A 15521-nucleotide genomic window follows, 5' to 3' on the forward strand; every position below is an offset into this window, starting at 1 on the left:
ATCTTTTGACCCCAGAGGAACCCTTTAAATGTTTTTCAGGCCTCGGGGATCCCCTGCACGTTCAGGCTCAAATATAGGCCGGAAGTTACAAAATTATTATATGCATTTCATGGGTAGGCCTGTATAGATGCATTCATGGTGTCCTTAAACTGAAAATAAAGAATGAAACTTGCCTCTTTAATGTGAAGTTGCCTGAATTTGAAATTATATTTTAAATAAACCGTGATCTCCCAGGGAACCCCTAGGGACCTCTCACGGAACCCTCGGTTCCACACAGCCCTGGCTGAGAAACCCTGGTTTGGGGTGTTTTTTTTTTTTTCTTTTCTTTTACCAGCATTAACCCTGTTTTGTGGCTTTCACTAAAATTTGTGTTTCTCCTATCTAAAAACAGGACTGTAAGCCATGCCCTCTGTGTTTAGCCCTTGAGGCTGCAAAGAACGAGACTGCTCACTCCCTCACTCCAGCTGGGTTAAACCATGTTTAAAGCAAATCCTGGCTTAGCGTTCTGCACTATGTCCAAGCCCAACAGACTCCTATTATTCACAGAAGGGCCAGGAGCCCAGCTTTTTGGAATCGGAGATGGAAATACATACTTGGTGCTGCAGATATAGGCTTAAGTTAGGAACCAGGGTGCAGGACAGTGAAGGCAGGCTGTTTTCTGACTTAAACCCTTTAGGCCTTTTTTGGAGAACTCAAATCCAGCTGAAACTCCAAAAGGAAATTTCACAAGGGGGTCAAACTCTAGCTGGATGTCAAAGTCTCTTTTTTCTGCCCAGGTCGTTCAACAGACTATGGTTAAAGTAAACTGTGATGTTTATTTTGCTGTTCCCCAATTTTTTACTTTCCCTGTTCCTTTTCACTGCCTGTTCAGTAGCTCGTGCTGTGTTTTTCCAGAGGGCTATTTCTGAGTGTCATTTTGTTCCTCCTTTGTTTCCATCCTTCTGCAGGGAGATGGATGATCAGATCCAAGCCAACCTTCCAGATGAGGTAGACGCTTCCATTTTTGGGGGTCCAGGAGCAGAAATGTAGATTTCCCTTCTCCATTTGTAGATGAAAGGAAAAATACATGTCTCCCTTCATCAGAGGAGACATACCTCCGAAACGATCTGCTTAAGATAATACAGAGGTTTTTAACTAACCTTCCAAGAGGCTAGTTAATAAAATTTCTCTGGAGTTAAGCTCCTAGTGACCTAAATAAATAGTTGGGGACGATCCAGAAATGGTGGCCTTTTGGGGGAATGATCTTGGGGTTTCTCAATCTACTTTACAGACCTGGACTTTCCTAGAAGATTAAGCTAAAATGTGTTCTTGAGATACTCCTCAGCTTATGATCACAATAGGGACCTGAAAATTAGTTGTTAAGTGAGGCATTACATGACCGCACCCAATTTTATGACTTTTTTGCCCTGATCGTTAAGTGAATCACACAGATCCCCATTGACTTTGCTTGTCAGAAGCCAGCTGGGAAGGTCACAAACGGCAATCATGCGAACCCAACACACTGCAACTGCCGTAAATACATGCTGGTTGCCAAGCATCCAAATTTTGATCACGTGACCGTGGGGACACTGTGGCGGTCATAAGCACGAGGACCAGTCGCAAGTCACTTTTTTTCAGTGCCATCATAACTTCGAACGGTCACTAAACAAATGGTCGTAAGTCGAGGACTACCTGCAAGAAACCACAATTTACTGTTTGGGCCAGAAAGGCAATGTTGTTCATTTGCAATTGGTTGTAGCGGTTGATTTGCAAATTTATTTATTTGTCTACTTTATTTTGTTGTATTTCTTTATAGTGTTTGTTTATATGCCTGCTCAACTCTGGGTGGCTTTCCTTAACCCAAAAACAGGATACACAATTCCAGTTAATTTCAATTCACAACCTTTAATAGGCAGTCAGGAATTCACAGTGATTACCCTCCATCAACTCCAGATATTCTGGCCCTAAGCAAATGACAAGTTTTAAGTGCCTTTCTAAGGGGTGGGAGCCAGCTGTATGTTGAGGAAAATCATTCCGGAGGGTAGGCACTGCCTCCAGGGCCCCACCATGTGGCACCCTATTAGAGGGTGTGGGACAGGCAGCTATCATAGGGGTGAAACAATCCTGCAAATAGCCTGGTCCTGTGCCATCTAGGGCGTATGTCTTGCCATCAAATCCCAGTTAGTTTTTCTGCTCTGTCTAAAACAGCTGCTTGGCGAACGAAGCTGCCAGGCCGAGTCTGCGAGTGTTCAGCAAACAGCGATTAAACCAAACTGTGGCTTCGAAATTCTGTGCAAACGCAGCTCTATGGAATCTGGAGGTTCAGCCCTCCTTTCCTGATGCCATCTTCTTTTTCCTGCCTCTCTAGAAAATACTTTCGGAAGGTGAGATCGATGAAGGCTTTAAGCAGCTGTTTAAGCAGTTGGCAGGGGCGGTAAGTCTGCGAAGAGGAGAGTGACGCACGAGTAGAAAATAAAAATTGAGCTGGCAGTAAAAGGAGAGGAGGAGGTGGGGGAGCCGTCCCACTGATTATTTTGCCTCTGTTCGGATTTGCAGTTGTTTAATTGTCTAGTTAAAGCAAGATAAATTCTAATGTGGGGGTAAAATCCGCCTCGCAATAAAAGAGGCTTCTGTTTTTCTGCCTCACTCCCAGGACGCTTTAGAATTTCATTTGAATTTCCTTGGGTGTTTTTGAACACGTGCCTTATTGGAGGGGATGCAATTTTTCTTCTATTTTTTCTTCCGTTTTTGAGCCCATCTCCTTCGGTGATGCCTGAAAATTCTGCCAGCATAAAAGCATTACTTGCTCCTACCGTGAAGGACCAGAATTATTAATTACAAGAGTAATTAATGGATAATCTAATTTGCTTTTCCTTCCAGGATATGGAGATCAGCGCGCGGGAGCTGCAAACCATCCTCAACAGGATAATTGGAAAACGTAAGTGCCAAGATTTAGATCCCCAGTTGTCTCTGTGGCCTTCCTTTTTTTTTAACCAACAATGCAGGGATAAGGGAGAAAAATATCTGTTCTTCTGCAAATCATGGAGCTTTGGGAAGGAGAGAAGCCTCATCCCAACCCACCTCACAGGGTTGTTGTGGGGAAGATAGGAGGCAGGAGTATTAGGTTTGTTCGCCCTCTTGAGTTGACCAATATATGTAGGTAGTCCTCACTTAACAACCATTCGTTTAGTGATGGTTTGGACTTACAACAGTGCTGAAAAAACAACTTACGGCCGGTCCTCACACTTACGACCATCGCAGCTTCTCCGCAGTCACGTGATCACAATTTGGGCGCTTGGTAACCAGTTCACATTTATGACCGTTGCAGCATCCCACGGTCGCATGATCACCATTTTCAACCTTCCCAGCCAGCTTCTGGAGAGCAAAATCAATGGGGAACCACGTGGTTCACTTAATGACCACATGGCTCGCTTAACAGTCATGGTGATTCGCTTAACGACTGCCGCAAAAAGGGTCTTAAAATCGGGTCGGATTCACTTAATGACCGCTTTGCTTAGCAAACAAAATTCCAGTCCCAATTGTGGTGGTTAAGTGAGAGCTACCTGTATAAAAAATGCAGGATAAAATCATCATCATCTTTCCTCCCTTTATTGTAAATTGCAGATAAAGACCTGCGCACGAAAGGATTCAGCTTGGAGTCCTGCAAAAGTATGGTGAATCTCATGGATGTATCCTATTTCTGTCAACGAGAAAAGGGGAGGCCTGTTTATCATTTCTTTAAAGTTTTTTTCCCTGGTGAAAAAGGCTTCCGTCTTTCTACTTCTTCGTCGGGCTGCTTGAGAATTTCTTTCGGATTTCTCTGAAAGCTATTCTTGAGCATAGACTTTATCCCTGAAAGATGGTGGCATATGCCATTCCTGAGTTGTTTTCTGTCTTGCTATTGTTCTGCAGTCTTCCGGGCTGTTCTCCCATCCCTGTTTGAAAACACTCCTGAGAGGAGTATTTTTGGGGGATTAGAAGTCAGCATGGTTGCAGACCCTGGAGAGAGAATTGTGCATTCACACACACAACTTTTGGCCCGCCTACTACTAAGTACAGCCTTTCTCAACCTTCTGACCTGGAGGAACCCTTGAAATACTTTTCAGGCCTCGGGGAACCCCTGCACATTCAGGCTCAAATGTAGGCCCAAAATTACAAAACCATTATATTCGTTTCATGGGTAGGCCTATATATTTGCACTGACAGTGTTCTTAAACCAAAATAAAGAATGAAACTTGCCTCTTTAATGTGAAGCTGCCCAAATTTGAAATTATTTTTTAAATAAATCATGATCTCCCAGGGAACCCCTGGTGACCTCTCGCAGAACCCTGGTTGGGAAACCCTGACTAAGTGTAAGAACACCACTGGTGATTTTTTTTTTAAGCGTTTCAGAGAAATTCAGGGGGAAAAATCAGTTTCATCCATTGAATGAGGGCTAGCATAGGAGAACTTATCAGGCCCAGCACACTTCGTATCTGTTTCTGTGACGGCAGAGCAAATGGGGCAGTGCATGTTCTCCCGTCTTGCCTTCCAAGCACGAATTCTCCCAATCACTGGCTACCTAACCTTGGTTTTTAGGATCTTCAGCAAATTCTAAACCATCTTCAAACCCTGAATGGAGGCTATTTGCTCTGATAAGAACAGATGCTATCTTGGCTCAGCTGAAAGGCCCCAAAGCAATTTCTTTCCATGGTGTTGTAAGGGAATGGTGGGGGGTGGGTGAATTTTCTCAAGTGTCTCTCCTTAACAGCCCCCTCCGCCATCAGAGAGATGGAAATGGGAAACTTGGCTTGGTGGAGTTCAATGTCCTTTGGACTAAGATTAAAAACTATCTGGTAAGTTTCCATCTATCTGGTTTGGGTTAAAAGAGCAAACAGGAGCATCTTAACCATGTTTGCATTTAATATGCTCCTAAAATAATAGGCCTCTCAGGATATGGCTTTTTCGGCAAAACGTTTATATTCAGCATTAGAACTTCCCTTTACAGGATTTGTTTTTTCTTATGCCATAAACGATGGGTCGTTCACATGTAACGATAAGCCGTAATTCTTGGGCATCCCTGATCTATCCTAAACAAAATAGCATTTGCTCACACAAATGAGCGAAACAACACAAAGTATATTCTGACGTCTGGATTGAGGATTCTGGTTAGTTGCTTCCAAACAAGCCAGAATTTCCTTTTGGCTAATGGAGCCTGGCTAGTTTGGGAGCAACGGATCAAGGTCTGAAGGATGGACCTAATGCAAGGTGGGTCATTTCTGCTTGTCGCCCGAGAAGGAGGAAGCAAATAGCATTGAATCAAGCATACAAAATTGCTGTTTGTTCACCAGCAATCTGGGCCTTCATTCTCTTAGCTGTAAATACTTGCGACACGGGAATATTGACGGGGGCAACCTGTGGGCAGTTGTAGGTGTTTTTCTGATCTGCAGGGGGGGAACTAAATTCCTTGGTTCAATAAATCAGACAATCTTAACTGAGCATGGGATCTGAAGAGCCCAGACAATCAGCCTTTGAAATTTGCCAATGAGTTTTGATTCTGAAAAGGGAGCGTTGGTGTCCAGCCTTAGGATCCAGGCTTTGAATCTTGTTTCAGATCTTCACTGGATTCTCTGATGGGGCTGTTGTCGAGGGAAGGTGACTGGTTGAGGCCAGGCTCCCTTGATAGCCTATCTTTTGTGACTTCCTAGTTTGTTCCCAGGCTCCTTGTGGGAGATTAGTTGAGGTTACTTTCCCCATCAATAAAGGCTGACGTTGGCCAAGTGGGACGAGCTGGTTCCCATCTCAGAGCTATTATGTAAAGATGGAGTAGGTGTCTTGGATGCCCAGAGCCAAGAGCAGCCAAAAGTTTGTTGACTCAGAAAGGTGGGAGGACAAGACCTGGGATTTAAGCTATGGGGCTGATGTACATTCTGGATTTGATTCTTGTGGGCGGATTTTTGCATATATACATGACTTCTTTCTTCTCTGCAATAAACCTCTTTATTTCTGTTGAGTTTCTGGAAAATTGAGATTTATCGCCTGGCCTGGTGTGAAGACTCTCACCGTCCCATCGTACATGCTTCGATACCAATCACCAGCTTTAGTATTCTGAATTCTCTGGCTGGGCATCCCCCCTCTCTCTCATTGTTCTTCCCTTTTAAATCTTTTCAGGCAATCTTCAGGAAATTTGATTTGGACAAATCAGGAAGTATGAGTGCCTATGAAATGAGAATGGCTCTGGAGTCTTCAGGTAGCGTGCCCGTTTCTTTGAATATTCGGCTTTTTTCCATTTTTTGGCTGCCTGTCCGGCAGGCTGATCCTCCAGATGAGATAAAAAAAAACGTGATAATGAAAGCCCTGCCCAGTTTTCAGCTGGAGGACAACAGTTTAGTTTAGTTTAGTTTAGTTTAGTTTAGTTTAGTTTAGTTTAGTTTAGTTTAGTTTAGTTTAGTTTAGTTTAGTTTAGGTTTAGGTTTAGTTTAGGTTTAGTTTAGTTTAGGTTTAGTTTAGTTTAGTTTAGTTTAGTTTAGTTTAGTTTAGTTTAGTTTAGTTTAATCCATTGCATTTGTACCCCACCTTTTCTGAGAGAGCTCCAGAAAAATCTCCCCTAATTTCATCCCAACAACTACAGGTAGTCCTGGACTTATGACCACAATTGGGACTAGAATTTCCATTGCTAAGCAAGGCAGTTGTTGTGAGTCATGCTCAAGTTTATGACTTTTTTTGCCATGGTTGTTAATTGAATCACCCTGGTTGTTAAGTGAATCTGGCTTCCCCCATTGACTGCTTGTCGGAAGCTGACTGGGAAGGTTGCAAATGATGATCACATGACCCTGGAACGCTGCAGCCATTGTAAATACATGCCAGTTGCCAAGCATCTGAATTTTGATCGTGTGACCACAGGGACACTGCAACCGTTGTAAGTGCGAGGACTGGTTGCAAGTCACTTTTTTCAGTGCCGTCATAACTTTGAACGGTCGCAAAATGAATAGTCATAAGTCGAGGACTACCTGTACAATCCTGTGATGTCAGTTGTTGCGAGAATGTCTGTCTGGCCCCAGATCACCCAACCAAGTGGGGACTTGAACTGGGTCTCCCCACTATTAACCCAACACCGTAACTGCTCAGCTGGTGCCCGATTGAAACCAAAACACACGTTGCACTCTGCACGAACTATACTTGATTTTTGTCGCCTTTTTCTCTTAGTCCATAGCCTGGGAATTTAACGTTGCTCTTTGCATGGTGGCAGGTTTCAAACTGAACAAGCGACTCTATGAATTGATCATCACCCGCTACGCGGAGCCGGATCTGGCCCTTGACTTTGACAGCTTTGTCTGCTGTTTAGTGCGGCTGGAAACGATGTTCCGTGAGTTCTCCTCCTCCTCCCTGGTGTTTGGGGAGGGCAGGGCACAGCTGGATAGCCACAGGATCTGGCATGAAGCCGGCTTACTGTATCCCCAGAGGCCTCCGGGCTTTCGGTCATTCAGGATTCTAGCCCGTTTTGCTGTGCAACTGAAGGGGCTGAGATGAAGCCCTAAGCCAGCCTTTCTCAACTTTTTGACCCTGGAGGAGCCCTGGAAATATTTCTCAGGCCTGGGGGAACCACTGCACATTCAGGCTCCAATATAGTCCAGAAGTTACAAAATTATTCCGTTCGTTTCATGCATAGGCCTGTATCGATGCATTCACAGTGCTCTTAAACTGAAAATAAAGAATGAAACTTGCCTCTGTTCTGTGAAGTTGCCCAAATTTGAAACAATTCTTTAAATAAATTGTGATCTCCCAGGGAACGCCGGAACCCCTGGGTTCCATGCAACCCTGGCTGAGAAACCCTGCCCTACAAAATGAAGAGCGATCTGACGTGGGTCCTCCTACTTTATTTTTTAAAATACATTGTTATGTGTTGAAGCTGGTGGGGCAAGATTCTCTGATCCTCACACCAGACAAGGCAGTTTTCCAAACAAGGGGAAAAACTGGGAGAAACCTGGAAGTCTGGGAAATGGGTAGCCTTGCAGCAGTTGAAAAGACCCAGCCTTCGAAGCTTGGGGCCCCGTCTTTAAAAAGGGCAGGGTTCCCGGGGCCTGTGGGATGGAGAATGACATGCGTGTGTGGCTTCCTAATTCTCCACTTTGAGTTTGCTTTGGAAAGGCAGAGCAAGGGAGAGTCCAGGGACGAAGCCCTGCAGAAATCCATAACCATCTAGCGATTGATTTCATTCTCCCCTCTCTTCCCTTCCCAGGGTTTTTCCAAGCCTTGGACACAGACAAGGACGGCATCGTCACGTTTGACTTGATTAAGGTAACTCCATCAGGGGGTCCAGGTGGGTTGGGCTACAGCGTCCCTGATTCTCCAGCGTTTGTGGGAAATCCACGAATCCAAACCTTCTGGAGGTCTGCCCTCCGGGGGAAGGCCGGTTTCGGCCTTCTGGTGCCAGAGACAAAATTAAAACTGTCCTGGGGGCGAAGTTAATATGAGGGCTCCTTCAAATTTCATGTACTTCTTCATTCACGTCACAGGAAGTGCTCATAGGTTATAACCGCTGCACACCCCCTTCGTGCCTTCCTTCCTGTGCAAAACTGAGGCCAGCTTCTCATGGAAGCAGATAATCTGTTCAATACAGGGAGAGAAGATTTGTGGGGATGTGCATTCACACCTTGCAGCCTTGGAGCACATTTGCAGACAGGGCACACTTCCTTCTTTGTTCCTCCTTTTATACCCTCTATCACCTCTGCTAAGATTTTTTTTTTTAATCCGTTCAATCATGTCCAATTCTCAGAGACTGCCTGGACAAGTCCCTGCAGTTTCCTTGGCAAGGTTTTTCAAAAGTGGTTTGCCATTGCCTCCTTCCTAGGGCTGAGAGAAAGTGGCTGGCCCAGGGTCACCCAACTGGCTTCGTGCTCAAGGCGGGACTAGAACTCACGGCCTCCCGGTTTCCAGCCTGGTGCCTTAATCACGACACCAAACTGGCTAAAATATTAATAGCCTTTCAGCTGCTTTCCCTTGACAGCTGAGCTTTGATCCTTGAAGGGCTTTAGCTATTGTTTGTTTTCTTCTTCCCTCCCCAGCCCTTTGCCTCACGTGTTGTGTCGTTTCATTTGTAATCCCAAGGGCTTGGATATTCATAACCCCTTGAGGAACCTTTTGGGCCAAAGAGGGAAGCCCAGAATGCTCTAAAAGACCATTTTGGAAAGAAGGAACAGTGTGTGTCTTTTGTGGCTTAAAACAAACATTGATGGTGAAAAAAAAATTGCATTTGTTTCTCTGTGTCTTTCCCATAGTGGATACAACTGACCATGTTTGCCTGAAAAATATACGAAGAACGTCCCATGCAATTCTCTGGACTTTCCTTCTCCCTGGACGTTTTATTCTGAGGGTTGAGGATATTCTTACCCACAAGTGCCTTGCATTATGCTTTTCACTGTTTCCAAATAGAGGAGACACACGCATGCCAGCCTCCGACTTGGCATCACTCCGCTTCCTGCACGGGCTCCTACCAGACCTGGGGACCTTTTTTGAATCCAGCTTCATTTCAGACTCGCGTCTTGAGGAACACGTGGTATGACGCCGCCAAGGAATCACACTGCGCTCTGCCAAAGCCACAAAGCTGCCTTGCCAAGCAACCGACATCCCGATCCACTTTAACACGGAGTTTACGTCAGCGTTCCCCAGGCTAACAGCATCATTTGGATTACCTCAGCCTCGGCAGGATACAACAGCCTGGAAAACTCTGCTTTTTGGGAGCCGGGATTTGGCCTTCCTGAAACTGTGTTGTGGATGTGTTGGTTTGTGGGGGAATACTGCAAAGTGTGCTGCAGCATGTGAAAGTTGCATCTGAAGCCAGGAAAGGGGCTAATTTGTGGTATATACATTTGAAACAAAGTGCTAATTTCACATTTTTGAGCCAATCCATGAAACGAAGCTTAGATTTTCTTCAGGATTCGCACTTCGGGAAATCTTGCAACGCAGCTTGACAAGAATATACAGGTAGTCCTCAGTTAACGACGGCATTTGGGACTGAAGTTCCTGTCGCTAAGTGACACAGTCATACAGCACAACATCAAGTGGCCGCACCACTTAGCGACAGCAGTTCCAGCACTTCCAATAGCCGTTGTTAAGCGAATCCCGCAACATCACGTGGTTGCCATCTGTGACCTCCTGCCGGCCTCCCCATTGCTTGTTGGAAACCAGCAGTGAAGATCACAAATGGCGATCCTGTGACTGTGGGGACGCTGTGATGGCCGTAACTTTGAGGACCGGTCATAAGCTCGAATGGTCGCTGAATGAGTGGTCATTAAGCAAGGACCACCTGTATATTTTTAAGCATATTAGGAAAGGGCCTATGCAAAAGGTGCATGCATTCCTAAAAATAGTCTATAAAATGAATCTCTTAGTTGTCTCCGGTTTGCAGAAACTGGGCACGTCAGGCAAAATTGCAGACAAAAATGTGTATCGTAAATCTTGCTGCTGATGTGAAGTGATGGGGAATCAGGCATCTTTGTCAATTTATAGCTGAGCACTTCTGTCTGTAGCTCCTCTTATTTTTTTCTTAATACAGCTTTGTGTTACAGGCCATCCCTCCCCCTTCGGTGCCATCACTCCGAGGAGTGCTAACAACCGGCAATTACACTCCTCCTTGTCCCCAGCGGAGCAAGCAATATTTCATGCCTTTTCTTATGCATGTGTGTGTTTATATATAAATATAAATATCTATATCTATCTAATTTGTTTTCCTGGAAGCTCCTCTAAGCATTCCAGTGCCTAATCAGCCTCCCTTCCGGGCCCATGTTGGAGACTTTCCTTCCTGCAGAGGTCAGTTGGGGAATTTTGGTGCCTAAAGACTGCAGCTGTTACACATGCCTTGCCTGCCTCATGCGCTTGCTGCCAAATATTTTTAATGGGAGCGGAGTTTGTGTTGTAACCCTCTTCAGGGTTGCTAGATGTATCCCGTTCTGGGAGAACTTTGAAGGCCACCGAGTCACTGCTTTGACATCGTCGAAATATCCTGTGTTGGGGATTTGATTTTATGCTCTCTTGATGTAACCGGGTACTACCGTTTATATTCTTCTGCATGTTTTTTATTGTAGAAAATAGATTTTGTTTCCCTGCCAAAATAAAGCAAATTATGGTATGCTTAACACCAGTAAGCTGGGGTCATACTTTGTATTATGTCCCTGTCCTTTCCACCAAGAACCAGTGGTTTCACCTCAGAAAAGGCAGGTTTCTTGTTGAATTGTGGATTTGGATAGAAATCTGGGAGGTCTTGTACAAGTAGTCCTTGCTTAACAACCATTCGTTTAGCGACGGTTTGGACTTATGGCGGTGCTGGAAAAAAAGACTTACAACCGGTCCTTGCCCTTACGACTGTTGCAGCGTCCCCGCGATCACATGATCATGATTCGGATGCTTGGCACCCAGTTTGCATTTACGATTGTCGCAGCGTCCCACAGTCACATGATCACCATTTTTGACCTTCTCAGCTGTCTTCCAGCAAGCCAAATTAATGGGGAATCACGAGGTTCCCTAAATGACCATGTGGTTCGCTTAATGACTGGTGATCTGCTTAATGGCCGCCGCATAAATGGTCATAAAATTGGGTCTGATTCGCTTAATGACCACTTAGCAATTTAAATTCTGTCCCAATTGTGGTTGTTAAGTGAGGACTGCCTGTAATCTCTGTCTGCTCAGGGCAGGATGTAACTTCTGTGTCATTGGGAACACTCATTCCAGTTCAGATATCTGTATTTTTTAAGTGGGCATCAAACTGATTGATTGACTGATTGATATCTCTCCTTTATTTTGTACAACTCAAAGTGGCTTATGTAATGCTCCCCCCTCCTATTTTCCCCACAACAACCCTACAAGGTGGGCTGGACTGAGAGCACAGTTGGTCCAAAGGCACCCAACCAGCTTCTGTACCCAAGGGAGGACTAGAACTCACCGTCTCCCACTTCCTAGTCCAGCCCCTTCACCATGACACCAAACTGGCTCTCAAAAAAATAAATAGAAATTAATAAAAAATAAAAATAATAAAAATAAATAGAATCTGGGGTGTTTTGTTTATCTTGGTTTCTTTCCCCCTAACCTTTTCAAACAAATAAGGGCACCTTCCAAAAAACCTGCCATTGGCATTTTCTGTTACTCTGCATTTTTATTTTTATGCTTACAGCAGAAATCCCAAACTTTCACACGGGAGGGTCACTTGAGTTCCTTTTGTTCTGCTCCACCCTGTCTTAGTTTTTTTCTTTTTGAGACGTGTCGGCAAGAAGCAAGATTCCCCGTCTCCCACAATTGCTGCAAGCTTGCTTGCTTGCTTGCTTTAAATCATGCAATTGATTTGCATTCACTGTGGGAGTCCTGAGCCCCCCCCTTGTAATTTCCTTTTAATTAGTGGTTTCTATCGCAGTAAGGGCCACCCAATGAAAGGTTTTCCCATGGTCGCTCAGCACCTGCTGCTTACCTCATTCTGTGCAATCTGTGCTGCTGGAGGGTGAAAAAGAGTGGGACCTTGGCACAAATTTCAGCAGAGGAGTTGAATTTCCCAAGATGCTGAGAAATCAGAACTTAAGGCAAATTTTTCTAGTCATCCTCACTTGCAGCCTGGCCACTCCCATTTTTACATCCTGGCTGATTTTTTTTTTAAGTTACCTACTGCAGAAGTGGATCTTCCTTTTTCTCCAAGGGCTGCAATTTTATTTTTGTTGTTTTTAAGAGTCTGGGGCCTCCAAGTCCCCCTTTGGGGGACTCTTGATGGCAAGTCATTCAACTGGGCAGAAGCAAAGATTTCATTCTTTGGGGAATTGGCTGGGGGGGCAGCTTTACCCCAGACCCTGCTCAGCCCATGAATTGTTTAAATTGTTTAAAAAGTAGTTGTGATGACTCAATTATGACTCATAAGCTTTTGCTTATAAATCTATTTAATGAAGCGAAGCGTTCAGTACAGAAAAAAAGTTGTGAATGAAATTTCCCGCACATTCTACAATTTAAAATCACAGTAACTTCAAATTCCCCCCCACTGCCCACTAAGGTATGTACCCTTCCTTCTCGTGTCAGCAGATGTCCGTAACCGTTCCTCGCAGATGACCTTGGTGCAAGGCGTAGCCAGCCCAAACAAGAAAATTCCCACTCCATCCACGGTCCCCCTCCCAGCTGGTTGACTCGCAGGCTGACATGGGTTGGATCACAATGGATGTGAGTTTGATAAGCTGTTCTGGGAACATTTGATCGGGAGCACAACAGTAGTTTAAAAGCTGCACCGCTGTAATCCACCATTCTGCTGCCAAAATTCAGCACTTGGGGGCAGGGGGTGCATCAGAGATTGTAAAAAGGGCTGGGCAGGGGTATGATTAAATGGGATTTATGCTAGGATGAATTATGGCAGGCTTCCTCAGGTTTGGACATCTTGAACCATATATCTCCTCTCTCTGCTGATCTTCAAACCACATCTAGTCTCTTTTCTGCCTGCCTTGCTTTTACTTGACAAATTTGAGTTTCTGAAAAGAAAAATTAGCAGTTCTATCTGAGATGAATCCCTTCCGTGTCCGCTGCCAGTAGCAATCAGAAGATAAGCCATCAGAAATTCTTTAATGGGGTTGGGGAACAAGCTGATCTCTTCTGTATGCCCCAGGCAACCCTTCTTCTGATACCCTACGTGCCCCCAAACACAAGATAGATACTGTATTTTTATCCCATTTTATGTATCCCCCACCCATTTACAACTGTTGTGGCATTTACGAAATGTGGGTCAGTGCTGATACTGAATCCTCTCAAAATTCCTGGCAAATTGTAATGTTTAAGATCACCATAGTGGTAAAGTATTAAATACAGGTAGTCCTCGTTTAACAATTGCCTCATTTAGTGACCGCTGCAGTTTCACTTAGCGACCACTTCATTTAACAAATTGCCAGTCCCAATGCTGGTCGCTAAATGTAACTAAACTTACATTTCACTTAAAGTTGACGAAACTGGGTTCTTTGCATCTGAGAGAACAACCAGCCCAGGTGTTCATTTCGAAGCCCGCTGCAAACCAGTGTCTGCCAAAACATGAAGCTGCTGCAGCCTTATCTTGCGTTCGAGGCTATGGTATGTATCTCACAGCTGCTTCGCCATCTGTCTTCCCTCTTTGGCACTTCCTTGCCATCTTTGGAAACAGAGCTCGGAGGGTGTTTTGAGGAGTCTGTTAAACTCAACCAAGACAGCCGAGCTGGAGGATCTCTCTGGTGGCCCTCCAAGCTGCAGGCTTCGGAAACTGGTGGCTCAGATGGGTGACATCATGGAGAAGGAGAGCCCACTGCTTCGTACAGTCCTCCTCGTGATCCTCTGCGTCCCAGGAATCTTGAGCGAGACAAGCTGAGGGGGAAATGGGGCCTTCCTTCCATGATAGAACCGTGGATTCATGCGAGGTGGGCATAAATAGCTGTGTGCATGAAGCCAACCCCTTGATGGTCTTCTCTCCCCGATCTTCAGTTCTGGAAGGAAAGGTCTTCGGGTTCCCCAAGCTTCTACAGATTCCTACGTTCTCCTGAAGCCTGACTTACAAGAAGAGTCGCAACACTTCACCCTCTGTCTTCAGTTCTTCACCGGCTTGACCGGCACCTTCGTCCCCTTCTCGGCTGCTTCCCGGCAACACGACAACGAGATCCTCCTTGTTCGACACCCCCAAGAATACCACACTTGTCTGGGTGGTGAGTGCGCCATTTTCCTGATGCCCAGTCTCGCAAGCAGGTCTACCCTCCGTTGGGAAGCTACATGCATGACTTGGGATTCTGCTACTGGGATCATCCAGCTCTGGCTGGATGGGCAGCGTTTGCCAAGGAAAGGGGCAGCGAAGGGCTATCAGGTCAAAACGGATCTGGTGGTGATCCTGGGGCAGGAACAGGATTCCTATGGGGGCAGCTTTGATGTGGGGCAATCGTTTGTGGGAGAAATGGCTGACGTCTATCTGTGGGACAACATCCTGTCTGCAGAACAGATAGTCAACGTCCAGAAACAGACGCCGCTGACCCCTTTAGCGGACTGGACCTCACTAAAGTTTGAAATCATAGGCTATGTGCTGACGGAGCCATTATGAAGCCTTCAGCCAAAGATGGGAAGGAGGAACTGCCTTGAGAAGTTCTCAGTCCAGGCCTGAAACATTTAGCCTCTCTAAACCAGTGTTCCTCAACCTTGGCAGCTTGACGATGTGGGGACTTCAACTCCCAGAATTCCCCACCTCATCAAGCTGCCAAGGTTGAGGAACACTGGTCTTAACACTCCAAGCAGCTTTGCAGGATCCAAGGGGGGGCTATAGAAGTAGCCCTATTTATTTTAACCCACCACTTGCCAAACAGGGCATTCGACTAGCCAGGAGACCGTGAGTTCTAGTCCTGCCCTAGGCACAAAGCCAGCTGGGGACCTTGGGCCAGCCACTCTCTCTCAGCCCTGGGAAGGAGGCAATGGCAAACCACTTCCAAAAAACCTTGCCAAGAAAACTGCAGGGACTGGTCCAGGCAGCCTCCAAGAATTGGACATGATTGAACGGATTAAAAAAAAACCCTAGGAGTATTAGGTATGTTTGCTGCGTGGAG

General features: G+C 45.5%; 1 protein-coding gene and 1 pseudogene across 2 annotated transcripts in view; both read left to right on the forward strand.

Annotated features, from left to right (window-relative positions):
• Window positions 1–15521, forward strand: part of CAPN1 (calpain 1) — a 242784-nt gene that overhangs the window by 20416 nt on the left and 206847 nt on the right. Inside the window, exons 15-23 of one of the 2 annotated variants that reach the window (XR_010068829.1) lie at window positions 948–987; window positions 2348–2413; window positions 2860–2917; window positions 3604–3668; window positions 4746–4814; window positions 6130–6208; window positions 7208–7324; window positions 8198–8256; window positions 9237–10358. Coding sequence is in view for 1 of the 2 variants with exons in the window: in XM_063317059.1 (XP_063173129.1) it covers window positions 948–987; window positions 2348–2413; window positions 2860–2917; window positions 3604–3668; window positions 4746–4814; window positions 6130–6208; window positions 7208–7324; window positions 8198–8256; window positions 9237–9263 (580 nt within the window). In the remaining variant the exon portion in view is untranslated. Of the gene's footprint in view, window positions 1–947; window positions 988–2347; window positions 2414–2859; window positions 2918–3603; window positions 3669–4745; window positions 4815–6129; window positions 6209–7207; window positions 7325–8197; window positions 8257–9236; window positions 11115–15521 lie in introns of those variants that run through there. The other variant, XM_063317059.1, reaches the window with a different exon arrangement.
• LOC134506482 (mucosal pentraxin-like) lies at window positions 14169–15158 on the forward strand (annotated as a pseudogene).

The sequence above is a fragment of the Candoia aspera genome, chromosome 17 (assembly GCF_035149785.1).
Source record: "Candoia aspera isolate rCanAsp1 chromosome 17, rCanAsp1.hap2, whole genome shotgun sequence".
NCBI classification, from domain to species: Eukaryota; Metazoa; Chordata; class Lepidosauria; order Squamata; family Boidae; genus Candoia; species Candoia aspera.